This window comes from Solanum verrucosum, unplaced genomic scaffold (genome assembly GCF_900185275.1).
Source record: "Solanum verrucosum unplaced genomic scaffold, falcon-dt-bn FXZP01000103.1, whole genome shotgun sequence".
NCBI lineage: Eukaryota > Viridiplantae > Streptophyta > Magnoliopsida > Solanales > Solanaceae > Solanum > Solanum verrucosum.
The window spans coordinates 7,929,838-7,945,006 of NW_026020048.1; the positions used below are offsets into that span (position 1 = coordinate 7,929,838).

Genomic DNA, 15,169 nt, shown 5'->3' on the forward strand with positions numbered 1-15,169 from the left:
TGAGGTATTCCATTTCTATTAGCCCTTTCTATATCATCTAGGCGAGCAAATTCTTTATTACACTTTCTCAAATGTGTTCTTAGTCGTCCCGTTCCCCCTTGTGTACCCATAGTTACATGTTTCATAAAAAAACCTAGCTTCTTGTTCTTATGTTTCATAAGCAATATCACATTATTTAGAAAGTCAGGTTAAGCCATGATTAATTACTCCTTTAGTTTATTTTTATTTGTTCGTTATACGAAAAATAGATCCTTATTTATTAACTATAGCTATTTCTTAATATATTTTTATAATATTTAAATTATTTTAATTTTAAAAATAATATAATAAATTTATTATTCTTTAGAAATATCAAATTAATGCTAAACAAATAAAAATATAATTTCTTATGAATTTTTTTGTCAGATAAAGTGAAAAGGGAGCTAGTGAGAGCCAGATAACTGAGTCTGAGCCCACTAAATACTTTTGACTAACTTTATTTGCACGTTTTATATGTGTATACTCCCACTCTTTAGGAAATTAAAATTAGTCACCCGTCTCAAATTTACGTGACACATTTCGAATTTCGAGACTTAAATAAGTCTATTTTTTATTGTAAATTTTTCATATATTTTTTAAATATTGTGAAATGTCAATTATTGTGACTTATAATACTTTTTACGTAGTTTAAAAATATATAAATTTTATTTCAATTTTTTTTTTGAAGATTTCTTGCGCAAATTTTCGATCAAATTTAAACCATTTGACTCTAAAAAAAATGAAATGTGTTACATAAATTGAGATAGAGGGAGTATAAAAAATTGTTGTTTATCTTTGAACTTTTTCAAAAAATATCTTATATATGTATCTTATTATTCATTAATTTCAAAATTAAGAATAGAGAAATTTATTTTTTTTGGAATTTTATAATGCTTATATTCTTAAAAAGAATTTAAGGATAAAATGAGATTTTTTAGTTTTATTTTAATTTTATAAATTGAATAATAACTCCTTCGATAGTCTCTACATTGTTCATTGTTGGTCTACGGTTGAAGGGTAATGGTGAAAATAAAATTTAAAAAACATTTGCAACTTTTGTATAAGATGTGTTATCGATATAACATAGATGTCAATAGATAAATATTAGTATCAATTTTGTGAAAAGAATAAAAATGTATTTGTGTGAGAAATGATCCTCCCAAATTTTTGAAAATTCAAGTTTCCTCCCAAAACCACTTCTACTTTTTTTGGCCAAACCGTCTATAATGCAACAAAAATGCTTATCGGAAAACTATTTCCATTTGTAGAATACAACAAAAACTTTACTAGAAAACTAATTTTTTTCTTTAATATTAATTTCCCTGAAAAGTATATATCAAACTAAAATATGTCGACATGATGATATGATGTCTCCTTTTCCTTCAAAAATCTTTCCTGCCATCATTTTGCTTGTTGGAGACCCCAGTCCGTGACTTGTCCTTTTGAAACCTAAATTACTCTCTATAAATATAAATATAAAAATATTCGACTAGTACTAAATATAAGGTGTGTTTGGTACGAAGAAAAATGTTTTCCTGAAAAAATAAGTGGAATTTTAACTTATTTTTTCATGTTTGGTTGGTGAATGAAAAATATTTTCAGATTTTTTTTTTGGATTGAGACTAGAAAATACACTTTAGAAAAATAATTTTTGACCCGGTGGTGAAAAAATGAATTTTAAAAATGTGAATTATTTTTCAAAAATAATAATTTTTTTTTTAAAAAAATTGACAGGGGTGGTGGTTGGGGGATGGCTAGGGTAGGGGTAAGGATGGCGTAAAATGAAATATATATATATATATTTTTTTAAATAATTTTTTTTTATTGGGGAGGGGGTGACGGCGGGGGGGGGGGTGTTGGAATTTTTTTAAAATTTGAATTAAATGTCAAAATTTTGTTTTTTTTTTTGACGGAGGGTGGCGGGGGGTAAAAAGTGACTTTTTGGAAAAAAAAAATTTGAAATATTTAACCAAAATAATTTGTGTGTGTGTGGGCGTAGGTGTTGGGTGAGGTAAAAACAAATCTTAAAGTTTGAAATATTTTTCAAAAATGATTTTTAATTTTTTTATGTGTGGGTAGGGGTAAAAAAATATTTGAAATTTTAAAAATAGGAAAATTACAAAAAATCAGTCGGATACGGGGTAAGGTAAGAAAAAAAATATTTAAGAATGAAGTAGAATTTTGAAAAATATTTTTTTCTTAATTTTTAAAGGTAAGTCATTTTCTCAAATTTGACATTTAAGTCAACCAAATGTGAGAAAATTGGATTCTCTTTATACCAAAATGTATTATAATAATGTTAGAATATGCTAACAGAACCCACAAGATATTATATATCCATAACAAAAACGTGCCAATGAAATAGATTTTACATTTTTAACAACTATAGCTACCTCATGCAACTTCGATTCTCTTGGTTGTGTCTAATAAGTAATAACTATAGGTGTGTCACACAATTTTTGTTAGTTGTATTTCATATCAAATAATATTTTTTTTCACTTAAATTTGCCCATAATAACTTTATACGTTAAAAGTATTCTTTTGACATGTTAAAAGTGATAATTTTACTATTAAAATAATAATCAATAAAATTGAACGTAGAAAGTAGCTCGTTTTGCTATAAATAGGTGGAGAAAGATAGAGCTCCTCACTCAAAATTCAACAACAAAGAAAACAAGATAGAAAAAGCATTCATAATGGCTGTTCACAAAGTTAGCTTCATTGCTTGCCTACTTGTTCTTGGTAACATTTTCTCTTTGTCTTTTTTTCTTTTTATCTTCTTTGATACATACAAATGTAGTGTTGATTTTCCATCATTAATTAACATATATTTGTTGTAGGGATGTTTCTTCTTGTAAACACTGTTGATGCCAAGGTGTGTCCAAGAATATGTGGTAATTTTGGGTATGGACTATGCCCACGTTCCGAAGGAAGTCCGGAAAAGCCCATATGCACCAATTGTTGCTCGGGCTACAAGGGTTGCAAATATTACAATGCTAACGGAGATTTAGTTTGTGAAGGGGAGTCTGACCCCAGAAACCCAAATGATTGTTCCTATGAGTGTGATACACAAATTGCCTATTCAAAATGTCCTCGTTCTGAAGGAAAGATGATAATTAAACCCACGGGATGCACCACCTGTTGCACCGGCTACCAGGGTTGCTACTATTTCGATCAAGAAGGTGATTTTGTGTGTGAAGGAGAGAGTCCTGAACCCAAGGCAGTTGCTTAAGTATTTCTAATTAATCGTTTGCTGCAATTTATTAGTAACAAATGTGTGCATTATATATGCTGATCTCTTGTAATGTGGACGAGTTTAATGAAGCACTAGTTTCATATTACTTCTCAACTCTATAGTTATTAGTAATTTTTATTATTAAAATAATTGATTAAATAGGGGAAGCGTTTCAATTTTTTTTGGAAATAATTAGATTCTAGGGTTTTGGTGATTAAAAATCTGATTTGGTTTAGAATCAACTTGGGCCGCCGAATCATCATCTATGAAAATGATTTAAAGGATGGACATTTGTGAACCGTTGGATCAAAATATTCTGTGGGTGAGGTTGTGCTTCTTTCATTTTTCAATGACGTGGCAGATTCTGATTGGAGAAAAGAAAAGGTAGGGATGTTTGAGTTGGATGGGATTGGGCTGGATTGGGTCCGTATTTGGGCCAGTTCTTATTTCGAAATTTTGATGATTAAATTGGGTCCTAAATACATCACACTTTCAATTTTGAACTAGTTCAGATTTTTATTTTATTTTATTTTATTTTTAAAAAAAAGGGAAACTGGTTTAGATTAAATTCGAATTTGATTTTTTTTCTTAAATGATATATTAATGATTGTTTTTTATCCTAATTAATCTTCCAAAATATATGCACAAACTATATAACTATTATAGTAATTTAGTATACGTATTTGGCATAAATATTGTAGGGTAAACTATTGATTTATTTCAAGTTATAATAATAGAGTTAAAAAAAAAAATGGATGCGCGCATATTTGAACTAAAGTATCAACATGTTTTGTGCAATTTTTTAAATATAAAAGCAATTAATTATAATTAATTAAAATATTTAAAAATAAGGTAGAGGGTAGTTTTTTTGGGGATTTATTGATTGAAATTAGTGTTAAAAATATGTGAATGTAAATTGATAAATTGATCAGGAATAAGAATCTCTGTGATATTTCTTAATTATAAGAAACGAAATGTACCAAAATTTAGTGTCAACAATACTATCTTTAATCAAGGTGTTTTGGGTTATGCTCAAATCTAGAGTAAAGATAAAGCTCTAGGTCGGGGTGAATCTTGGGTCAAGGTCGAAGTTGGATCCCAAATCAGGATCAAAGTTCCAGGTTGAGTCAAGTCTTACATTAGGGCAAAGTCGGGAGTTAGGTCCCAAATTAGGTTCAAATCATGAGTTAAGTCGAATCTCCCATACATAAGTAGAAACCTGATTCAAATCACAAATGTAGGTACGGGTTTGAGCGGAAAGTGGGGTAGGGAGCAGGCAAAGCGTGTGTGCCATCGAGGTGAATTAGTTGGTGGTAACATGTGTGATGAAGTTAAAGAGAGTCTTGAAAATTATTTCTCTTCCTAATCCCTACCAGACACACTTGATACATATCTTAAAACTATTCAATTTGTTCAAAATCATATATATTAACTAATTATATACTGATATTTTTATTTACCGCAAAAAAATAAAGCTTACATTGTCCATTCACCACGGAAACAATGTATTTAAATTGTGGCAAACTCGGTAGTCTCAGTAAGGCGAACAAACGCGTTTGCTCTCAGAATTGTGAAGGATAGCTAAGAAAATGGTGTTCTTGAAATCGTCCGATGATATCTTGTCGCAAAATTCGTCCAGAATTTGCAATAAAAAATTATTTGGTGCTATCTTGAACTCGACAAATGGAGTTGCGTTGAATCGACGGAGAAGAAAACTACTTCTTACACATTAGGTTTTGCTTCTTCTTTCTGGTTAGTAAGAAAAGTAGTAGTACTATAATATTTTTGACCGTAATACTTACAATGTTATGAAGAAAATCTACTCGGCAAGTCACAATATTGAACATTATCTTGATTTCTTGAAATTTGAAATCTCTAATTCATCCACCAAAATGAGCAATTTCTTGCACTAGGTAATCAAATTGAGTTATCCTAGGTGCTGTTTCTTTCTATTTGGATGCATGCCATATATATTCAACTTTATGTTCTCAAATCAAGAAAGCCCCAATTTCTGAAGAAAATCTAGTCGGCAAGTCACATATAATACTTACAATGTTTTGAAGAAAATCTAGTTGGCAAGTCATAATATGGAATATTATCTTGATTTCTTGAAATTTTAAAAATTTGAAATCTCTAATTCACCTTGTAACAATCATGTAGCAATCACCAAAGAAGCACATTTTTTTTCCTAGGTAATCCAATTGAGATATCCCAGGTGCTGTTTCTTTTTGTATGCTATATGAGTGTATATATATTCAACTTTATGTTAAAAAAATCAAGAAAACCCCAATTTCCATTAACTTGATTGATCCTGTAAATCCTCAAGGAAAGGAAAACGTTCCTCGTTTTTTAGATGACCCATGACCCACCTGATAACTGAAACTCTAAGTACTTTGAACTCATGTTATTTGATTAGTGTGATTGCATTGTATTTGTTATCTGTTTCTGATGATCTTGATATTTTTTTCTTATTAACATTATTATGTATTACCATGTGTGGCATAACACATATGTTTGCTGATCCTATTAGCTACTTAACAAAGGAAAATGATGTTATCATATTGGAGGATTGCACATTCCTTCGGCTCTCCTTTTGGAAGATGCTCAAGAACAACTTGGACAGGTCCAAATTTAAGATTGCTATTTCATTTCTTTGATAATATATTTTAAAAGTTTGTATGATTTTCATTCTGATTTTGAGATCACTTTATTACATTATAGAGTTGCACAATCCTTCGATCAGTCCTTTTGAAGATGCTTAAGAATAAATTGGTACGTCCAAATCTAAGCTTGATGTGATTTACCTTGCTATCATTGTTTCTTCAAGTTCGCATGATTGTCATTATGATTTTTGCTGGACATTCTTTAGACATCAAAATATTTCACTAAACATGTTTATGAAGCTTGTTACAGTAGATTAATTAAGTGATTTATTGTACATTTTTTGCACCAACATTAGTTGGCAGTGATGTTGAGGCAAAGCAACAGTATTAACATTTATTTTCTTATACCTTTGTTTAGTTCTTGACTTCTTTCATAATTCTGATTTGAATGATTTTACTGCTTATTGGCCACAAATAATAGATCTACCATCCCGGGCCCCACTTGTGGGATTTAACTGGCTATGTAGTTGTTGTTATTTTTTGGGAGTAGAATTCTGTTTCCATAATTTTGTGGAAGTGCATATAACTTCCATGTGAAATTTGTGGTCTGTGAACTATTATCACCCAGATTTTGGAACCTTTTGTTGTCAGGTAATGATGAAAAAGAACTGAGAGTGTAATACACTGTAGCACTGGTGGGAAATTATACAGGAATTTTATATGGACTATGATCGATCAACTTGGGTGTGCCAGTTCTTTCTGCAAACAACAAAGTAAATAGTATTGTTTTTAATTCTAAATAACAATATTTACCACTAACGTTAGAGATCCTTAGCTTAACCATGTCATAGATTCGTCCCATGATTATAGCAGTCGTAGCATTATTTTGTTGTACAGTTCAATGCTTTATCATACTGTCTGGTATTTTGCCATTGCTTCTTCATTTTCGGTATTTCCTTTTTTTCGATCTGCTTTTGACTGTTTTTTCTTGCTCTGAGGGTCTATTGGTAACAACCTCTCTACTCCTAAAGTAGGGGTAAGGTCAGAACCCACTTTTTTGGATTACATTGGATATGTTGTTGTTGTTGAAATGTGTGATTCTATTTGTAAGGTACTCTCGAGGTCAAACATCTAGAGCACGACAAATAAACATTTATTGTTCACACGTCTTCATAAAGAAATCCAATCAATGGTTAAATGAAGGGTCGTTTCTTTATTAATGATGAACACATCTTAGAACTAATCTTAATAAATATGGAACTAGCGATGACTTCAAAATTAATGCCTAGTAACTCTCTTGGGGGTGGGGGCAAGAAGGAAAAGGGTGTTACGACATGGTGCTCCTGCTATTTAAAGGCCCTTCTTCCCCTGATATGATCCAATATAGAGAAGACATGGATTTTGATAGTTCGTTAATGGAACTCCCAAAATCCTCATCAGCACTACCTTCAGAATTGCAAATACCGATTCGTATGCATAGCTCCATGCCAAGTAACAACAAAATTCAGCAGGTAATCAATACAATAAAGTCTAGTTTTCATGAGGAACTTTTTGCATATAGATACCGTTTGATTTAACCTGAGATTTGTCCCTTTGGTTTCCTTGTATATGTAGGATGAAGATGAAAGGGACCCAAGGTTTATGCAATTGCTAAAAGAAAATCTCTCCTGTTTCTGGAATCGACAAAAGGAAGAAATTCTACGTGCAGGTGTTTTTTGGCTCCTCACACATGTTTACCTACAGAGACTTCTGATATATTCCATTCATGAGTAATCTAACGATATTCTTAAGCTTTGGGCCATTTTAAGACCAGCCACGGCCCTCACATATATTGATTTTGTTAGAAGTATCTCGAATCATTGCATAAAGATATGTCATATATGGAAATTTTGCAATAATACATATGCTGCTGTTTTTTCCTGTTGATTTTAGCTTCATGCAGCCGCTTCATTTTATCTGTAGATCCAAAGAGAAAACCTGAGATGCCCATTTCAAGGATCAGACGGGCTATGAAGTCAAATGATCAAGTAAAGGTATGTTCATGGCTCTGACTTATTCCATTGACATTAGCCGTGGTTGCAACTTTTAATTTATTTTATTTTCTTCACTTGCTAGTAGTTGGAACTTGAAACATTTGATTTACTACTTGTCTTAACTTTTATTGATCTGCTGTCTCTAACTGGGGAGTGGGTACTTCAGTTTTTTTAACCATTATTGGGAATGAGTAAATTCAGATGGTTAGCGCACATTCTACGGTTTTGCTTTCGAAAGCAATTGAGATGTTCAGCATGGAGCTCACCCTTCGTGCGTGGATGCAAGCTGATCAAGGCAAATGCCGAACTCTGAAGCGTTATGACTTTGCTAGGGCCATAATGGATGAAGAGCTTTTCGATTTCCTCTCTGACATCGTTCCACTCCAGACATCTAAGGTTGGTTTATATATTAGTATACCTCTTCTGTATCCTGCAATACATATTTTGAACCATATATCTGAATCCCGACATGAATTTTGGAGCGTTTGTTAGTTTTCTTAAAGTTTAAAGTTCTAAAATAGGACTAGCTACAGTGCCAATTTCAGGTGCAAAAGGAGGCAAATGATGGCCAAGGAAATGACTCTAACCCAGCTTATCAGGTGGTTCAATCTAATAACATTTCAGTCAGTGCTGTTTGTCCAGGCAAATTTGTTGGTGTTGTTTATCCTAAAAAAACTATTAGGTGATTTAAGCTCAGAAAGTTGTACTCGTACTTCCTGCAAAATACTTCCTCTATATCTTATATGACACGTTACTGCTGAGAGAGTCAAAACTGATGTTTTTACTGTCTACCTATTTTGAATCCTAACTAGTGTAATTTAAATTTTGCCAAATGCCCTAAATAGCCCCTTAAACTTGGCACATTTTGTAAAATAAACACTCAAAACTTAGCAAGTGACTGGATACGCTTGAAAAGAACTGTCTTATAGACACAAATGTATAACATGGAGCGCCACCACTTCCACTCATAGCTTCTTCTAGATTCCTTCAACTCTTCCAACAAAGAGAAAAATACAACACAATAATGATTCTCCTTTTCATGTATCAATTTTCTCGCGAAGGTGATGACAGAACTTTTATCCAAAAAATTTTCAATTGGGTTTGCATTGGAAAAATTACTCTGCCAGCAAATGAAGGTGAAAAATAAATCAGGAATACAGATAAAGATCAAGACAAGGAGAAGACTCCATAATTATGAAGTGAAGGATGTCTCTGGTATGAGAAATGAGCGGACAGTATGGGGATGGGGAAATGGAGGGGATGATCTTGGGGTGCAGGGTTGCATTTCTTTATTCTTATTGTATTTATTTTATTTTTTAGTTATACTTATATTTTTAGTCTATTTAACACAGTAGAAGCACACAATTGCTCTTAGATGCACACACTTTTGCTTAGTTCTAGTGTCTATTTTTTCACAGACTAAGTTTGAGTGGCTATCTTACAAAACATATTAAGTTATTTAGCCTTAAAATTTTGTGGAGTAGTACCTTTTTGTAGTCCCAAAATATTTAAATTTTATTTTGATCTAAATGAAGAGTCGGTGTTCAACTTCACAGAGATAATTACATACTCCAAAGCACCAATTGACGATACTAACGATTTCTCAAACGATCATATTTTGATCCATGTAGTTGAATCCTGCTATGAATTTTGGAATGTTTGTTATAGTTATCTTACAGTTTAAAGTACTAAATAACACTAGCTACAGTGCCAATATCAGGTGCAAGAGGCAAATGATGGACAAGGAAATGAATCTCACCCAGCTTATCAAGTGCTTCAACCTAATAACATTCCAGTGAGTGCTGTTTATCCAGGCTATTTTGTTGGTATTGTTTATGCTAAAAAAACTATTAGGTGATTTAAGCTTCACAAAGTCGTACTTGTGCTTCCCGAAAAAATACTTCCTCGATATATTTTTTATTTATATGACATTATGACTATTTAGAGTCGAACCGATTTTTCTTGTCTACCTATTTTGAATCCTAAAATATTGTTATCTTAATTTTATGTAGTAGTATGTTTTTTCTATTCTTTAAATATACAAAATTGTATTTCGATCTAAATGAGGAGTCAATGTTCAACTTTACATGGATAATTACATATTTTGATCCATGTATTTGAATCCCGCCATGAATTTTGGAACATTTATTAACTAGCTACAGTACGACTTTCAGGTAGAAGAGGACGCAAATGTTGGCCAAGGAAATGAATTTCACTCAGCCTGTCAAATGTTTCAGCCTAATAACATCCCAGTAAGTCTGTCTACCTATTTTGAATCCTAATATTTTAATTTGAATTCTACTCTGTGCACTTTACATAGTCTCAGAATAGGTAAATTTATTTTGATAAAATTGAGAGTCAATGTTGACCTTCACACTGATTGTTAAATATTCTGATCCCCTATTCATCGATCCATCACAAATCATTGAGCATCTATTAATTATCTTGCAGTTTAAAGTACTAAAATTACACTAACTACCATACCTGTTTCAGGTGGAAGAGGAAAATGATGTCCAAGGAAATAAATTTGACTTTGCTAATCGAATGGTTCAGCCTCATAACATTCCAGTGAGTGATAGTGACTTTCAACCGTACATAGTACCATGTAAACTTTATTCCAAATAAAAATAGCATATTGATCATCATAAAAAGCAATGAGGTACAATGTATGCTCTTATCAATTTAATATCTTATACGTGGCCCATTGGTCATCATGATATTGACATTTTCTTCAGGGGGAAGGCTCACTAAGATAGCTTGCTTACCTGGGCCTTTGCTGCGCCTAGTCGTTGCACTACAAGTCAGGCTTGGTGTCCCCATATATATATATATAAATGAAATTTAAACTTCATAATGTCGTACTTGTACTTCTGACCGACCTCTATATATTTTATATGATATTATCACTTCTTAGAATGTTGGAACGGTCTTTGGCTGTCTACCTCTTTTGTATCCCGCAATATTGTACTTCCTCTATATATTTTATATTTCCTCTATATATATTTTATATGACACGATTACTAATCAGAGAGTCAAACTGGTCTATTCCTATCTACCTATTTTGAATCCTAAACTATTGTAATTTTTTGGAGCAGTATCTTTTTGTAGTCCCAAAATATGTAAATTTTATTTTGATCCAAGTGAAGAGTCAGTGTTCAACTTCACACAAATATTTACATATTTTGGTCCATGTATTTGAATCCTGCCATGAATTTGTGATGTTTGTTAGTTATCTTACAGTTTAAAGTACTAAATTGGAACGAGCTACAGTGCCAATTTCAGGTGCAGGACAAGGCAAATGATGGCCAAGGAAATGAAGTTCACCCAGCTTATCAAATGGTTCAACCAAATAAGCCTCCAGTGAGTGCTACTTATCCTAGCTAATTTGTTGGTGTTGTTAATCCTAAAAACACTATTTGGTGATATAAACTTCATAAAGTCGTACTTGTACTTCTTGCAAAAATACTCCCTCTATATATTTTGTATAACACGATTACTACTCAGAGAGTCAAACCGATCTTTTCCTGTCTACCTATTTTAAATCCTAAAATGTTGTAATCTAAATTTTATGGAGAAGTACCTTTTTTGTAGTCTCAAAATATGTATATTTTATTTCGATCGAAATGAAGAGTTAATGTTCAACTTCACAGAGATAATTACATATTTTGAACCATGTATTTGAATCCCGACATGAATTTTGGAACGTTTGTTAGTTGTCTTGAAGTTTAAAGTACTAAAATAGCACTAGCTACCGTGCCAATTTCAGGTGCAAAAGGAGGCAAATGATGGCCAAGGAAATGAATCTAACGCAGCTTATCAAGTGGTTCAACCTTGTAACATTCCAGTAAGTGCTGTTTATCCAGTCTATTTTGTCGGTGTTGTTTATGCTAAAAACACTATTTGGTGATTTAAACTTCATAAAGTTGTACTTCTGCTTCCTGCAAAAATACTTCCTCGATATATTTTTATTTATATGACATTACGACTATATAGAGTTGAACCAATTTTTTCTTGTCTACCTATTTTGAATCCTAAAATATTGTTATCTTAATTTTATAGAGTATTACCTTTTTTCTAGTGTTAAAATATATAAAATTGTATTTCGATCTAACTGAGGAGTCATATTCAACTTCACATGGATAATTACATATTTTGATTCATGTAAGTGAATCCTGCCATGAATTTTGGAACATTTATTAATTAACTTACAGTTTAAAGAACTAAAATAACTCTAGCTGAAGTACCAATTTCAGGTAGAAGAGGATGCGAATGGTAGCCAAGGAAATGAATTTCACCCGGCGTGTCAAATGGTTCAGCCTCAGAAAATTCCAGTAAGTGAAACTACCTTGTAAACCTTCATTCGAATTAACAGCAACAAACTATTTAGGCGAATTTGGTGGTTTCTTATCTTCATCCCCCGAAAAATAAGTTGAACACTTGCTGAGAACTAACGAAACCTAATTTTTTGATGTTATTTATGTAGGCTTCTTTCATCAGTAACCAAGCAATTCCAGCGCCTCTGACTAATTTATCTCCTGAAGCGCAGTTCAACATTGATGATTTTTTAATGGAAGAGGCAGATGATGTGCAAGGAAATAAATTTCACCTGGCTAATCAAATGGTTCAGCCTCATAACATTCCAGTGAGTGATTGTGACTTTCAACACTGCATGTTTAAAATACCTTGCAAACTTTATCTAAATCCAAATAACACTAGCATATTGTTTATCCTGGGTAATTTGTAGTGTTATTTTTTCTAAAAAACAATGAGGTACAATATCTGCTCTTATCAATATAAAACATCTGATATGTGGGCCATTGGTCCACATGATATTAACATTTTTTTCAGAGGGGGAGACTCACTTAGGTAGCTTGCTGCTACCTGGGCCTTCACGCACTGCCTAGGCGTTGCACTACAAGTCAGCCCCCCCTCCACACACACACAAATGCCCACACACGTATATATGTGTATATATAAAAAGAAATTTAAACTTCAATAAGTCGTACTTGTGGTGACATCTCCAAAAATCTTTTCTTTCTCCATTTCTCTCCATCCTTCTTTATTTTTTTCTGCCCTAGAAACACATTATTCATCATTTTGGTACCTGCCATCATTACTACCTAAGAGACTCAAAACTATCTTTGCTGTCTACCTCTTTTGAGTTTTATGGGGTAGTAGCTTTTAAATAGTCTCACAATATGTAAATTTTGTTTCAATTTAATTTAGAAGCCAATGTTCAACTTCACACATGTAATTGCATATTTTGATCCTTGTATTTGAATCCTGTCATGAATTTGGAATGTCTACTAATTATCTTATAGTTTAAAGTACTAAAATTGAAGCAGCTGTACCAATTTCAGGTGCGAGGTGAGGAAAATGATGGCCAAGGCAATGAATTTGGCCCAGCTTATAATGTTCAGCCTAATAACATTTCGGTGAGTTATAATGACTTTCAGAACTACATGTGCAAAACCTTCATCACTATTGACAGTAGCGTGCTGTTTATCTCGGCTATTTTTTGGTATTGTTCATCTTAAAAAAACTATGAGGTGATTTAAACTTCATAAACCCGTACATGTACTTCCTGCAAAATGCTTCCTCTATATATTTTATATGACTCGATTACTAAGAGTGTCAAACTGATTTTTTCCTCTGTACATATTTTGAATCCTAAACTGTTGTAATTTTAATTTCTTGGAGTACTACCTTATTTGTTGTCTCAAAATATGTATATTTGTTTCAATCTAAAAGAATAGTCAATGTCCAACTTCACACAGATAATTGCATATTTTGATCCATGTATTTGAATCCTGACATGAATTATGGAACTTTTTGCTAGTTATCTTGTGGTTTAAAGTAGTAATATATCACTAGCTACAATGCCAATTTCAGGTGCAGGCGGAGGCAAATGATGGCCAAGGAAATGAATTTCACCCAACTTATCAAATGGGTCAACCTAATAACATCCCAGTAAGTGAAACTACCTTGTAGACCTTCATCCGAATTAATAGTAACGAACTGTTTAGGCGAATTTGGTGGTTTGCTTATCTTCATCCCCCAAATAATAAGTTGAACCCTTTCTGAGAACTATCACAACCTAATTTTTTTTTATGTTATTTATGTAGGCTTCTTTCATCAGTGCCCAAGGAATTCCAGCACCTTTCATGCTACCACCTCTGATTAATTTATCCCCTGAACCTGAGTTTGACATAGATGAATATTTAGTGGACATTGAGGAGGGACTTTAAAGTGGGAGTTAAACTCAGTTACTAGGTGTTTAGCCTTTTTAAGACAAAAAAAAAAAAGTGTTATGTTTTTGGACTTACTGCTGAAAGAATGCAGTGTCTGTGTTAAGTGGTGTAAGCACTGCTTTTGTTCAATGTTTAAAAAAATAAACACCTTCAATGAGAGGTGAATTAAGTCTTGCTTCTGGATACATTGACCCTTATTTCCTTCTTTTCTTTTTATAAAAAAAAATAAAAATAAGCAAATTTGGGTGATAGTACATTTTTATTGTAGTAAACAAATAATTTTCTAATTTCTAGATGCTTATATATCTAATCTCATTATTTTTGTTCCCTCACTATTGATATATCAATGGATATTCCAATCTAAGAAGAAAAGGTGAGGGAATAAGTCTTAAAACGAATTGTAAATGCATATTGCAGGACAGGTGTCAACAGGTGCTCAAAATTAAGATGCCTCAAAATCTTACTAAATTTTATGCTTCTCAAATTTTCTAAAATTCCTTCATAAAGTTAAAATTCCCACTTATAGCGTTTAAAGTCCATATGCATCTGAGTTTTCTGGTGCGTAAGCGATGACGGTTTAATATTTTTATTTTTGGGAAAATGCAACTTTGAGTAGTGTGTTAATGAGGATATTTTAACTTAATTAAGTCGAGAGTCCATCACAAACATTAGATAGACATATCACCTTCAAATCCAACTTATGAAATTAATCAAAATGACAAATTATGTATACATTTGCTAGAATTTATATGGTGTATGTTTGAATAAACTTATAAAAAGTAACTTATAAACGCTTTTTAACTATTAAAACTTGGCTGATCCAAACTTACTTATAAACAAAAGGCTGCAATTCCATAAAGGGGAAGTCCAAAAATGGTACCAACTGTATAGGGAGGCATAACTCTTTCCACTTTTAGATACTTGCTTTGATTCCATTTATTTATAACATGATATGATATTTGTTCCCTTTGACTCTTCCACCAATAATATAACATGCTTTTATAGCAATGGACGAAGGTTTTTGTATAG

At 32.3% G+C, this 15,169-nt stretch overlaps 2 protein-coding genes and 1 non-coding gene across 4 annotated transcripts in view; all 3 read left to right on the plus strand.

The window, feature by feature from the left end:
- LOC125822568 (nuclear transcription factor Y subunit C-4-like) overlaps positions 1-14,170 on the plus strand; it is a 28,598-nt gene extending 14,428 nt beyond the window's left edge. The window contains exons 1-8 of one of the 2 annotated variants that reach the window (XM_049501979.1): positions 7,110-7,367; positions 7,471-7,564; positions 7,819-7,889; positions 8,091-8,285; positions 8,435-8,512; positions 9,610-9,684; positions 13,788-13,859; positions 14,015-14,170. In XM_049501979.1, the coding sequence (XP_049357936.1) occupies positions 7,191-7,367; positions 7,471-7,564; positions 7,819-7,889; positions 8,091-8,285; positions 8,435-8,512; positions 9,610-9,684; positions 13,788-13,859; positions 14,015-14,137 (885 nt within the window). In that variant the 5' untranslated portion in view covers positions 7,110-7,190 and the 3' untranslated portion in view covers positions 14,138-14,170. Of the gene's footprint in view, positions 1-7,109; positions 7,368-7,470; positions 7,565-7,818; positions 7,890-8,090; positions 8,286-8,434; positions 8,513-9,597; positions 9,685-13,787; positions 13,860-14,014 lie in introns of those variants that run through there. The other variant, XM_049501980.1, reaches the window with a different exon arrangement.
- Positions 2,715-3,359, plus strand: LOC125822569 (proteinase inhibitor type-2 CEVI57-like). The gene is made up of 2 exons (XM_049501981.1): positions 2,715-2,760; positions 2,859-3,359. Exons 1-2 carry the CDS (start codon positions 2,715-2,717, stop codon positions 3,248-3,250), a joined length of 438 nt encoding a protein of 145 aa, XP_049357938.1. The 3' UTR covers positions 3,251-3,359.
- LOC125823021 (U2 spliceosomal RNA) lies at positions 12,630-12,822 on the plus strand. Its single transcript, XR_007442684.1, has one exon. It is a non-coding gene; the product is annotated as a U2 spliceosomal RNA (small nuclear RNA).
- Positions 14,171-15,169: the final 999 nt, after the last annotated feature.

Coding starts and splice junctions, on each gene's coding strand:
- LOC125822569 (XM_049501981.1), top strand. CDS start 2,715: ATGGCTGTTCACAAAGTTAGCTTCATTGCTTGCCTACTTGTTCTTG. Junction 2,761..2,858: donor TGCTTGCCTACTTGTTCTTG/GTAACATTTTCT, acceptor TATTTGTTGTAG/GGATGTTTCTTCTTGTAAAC.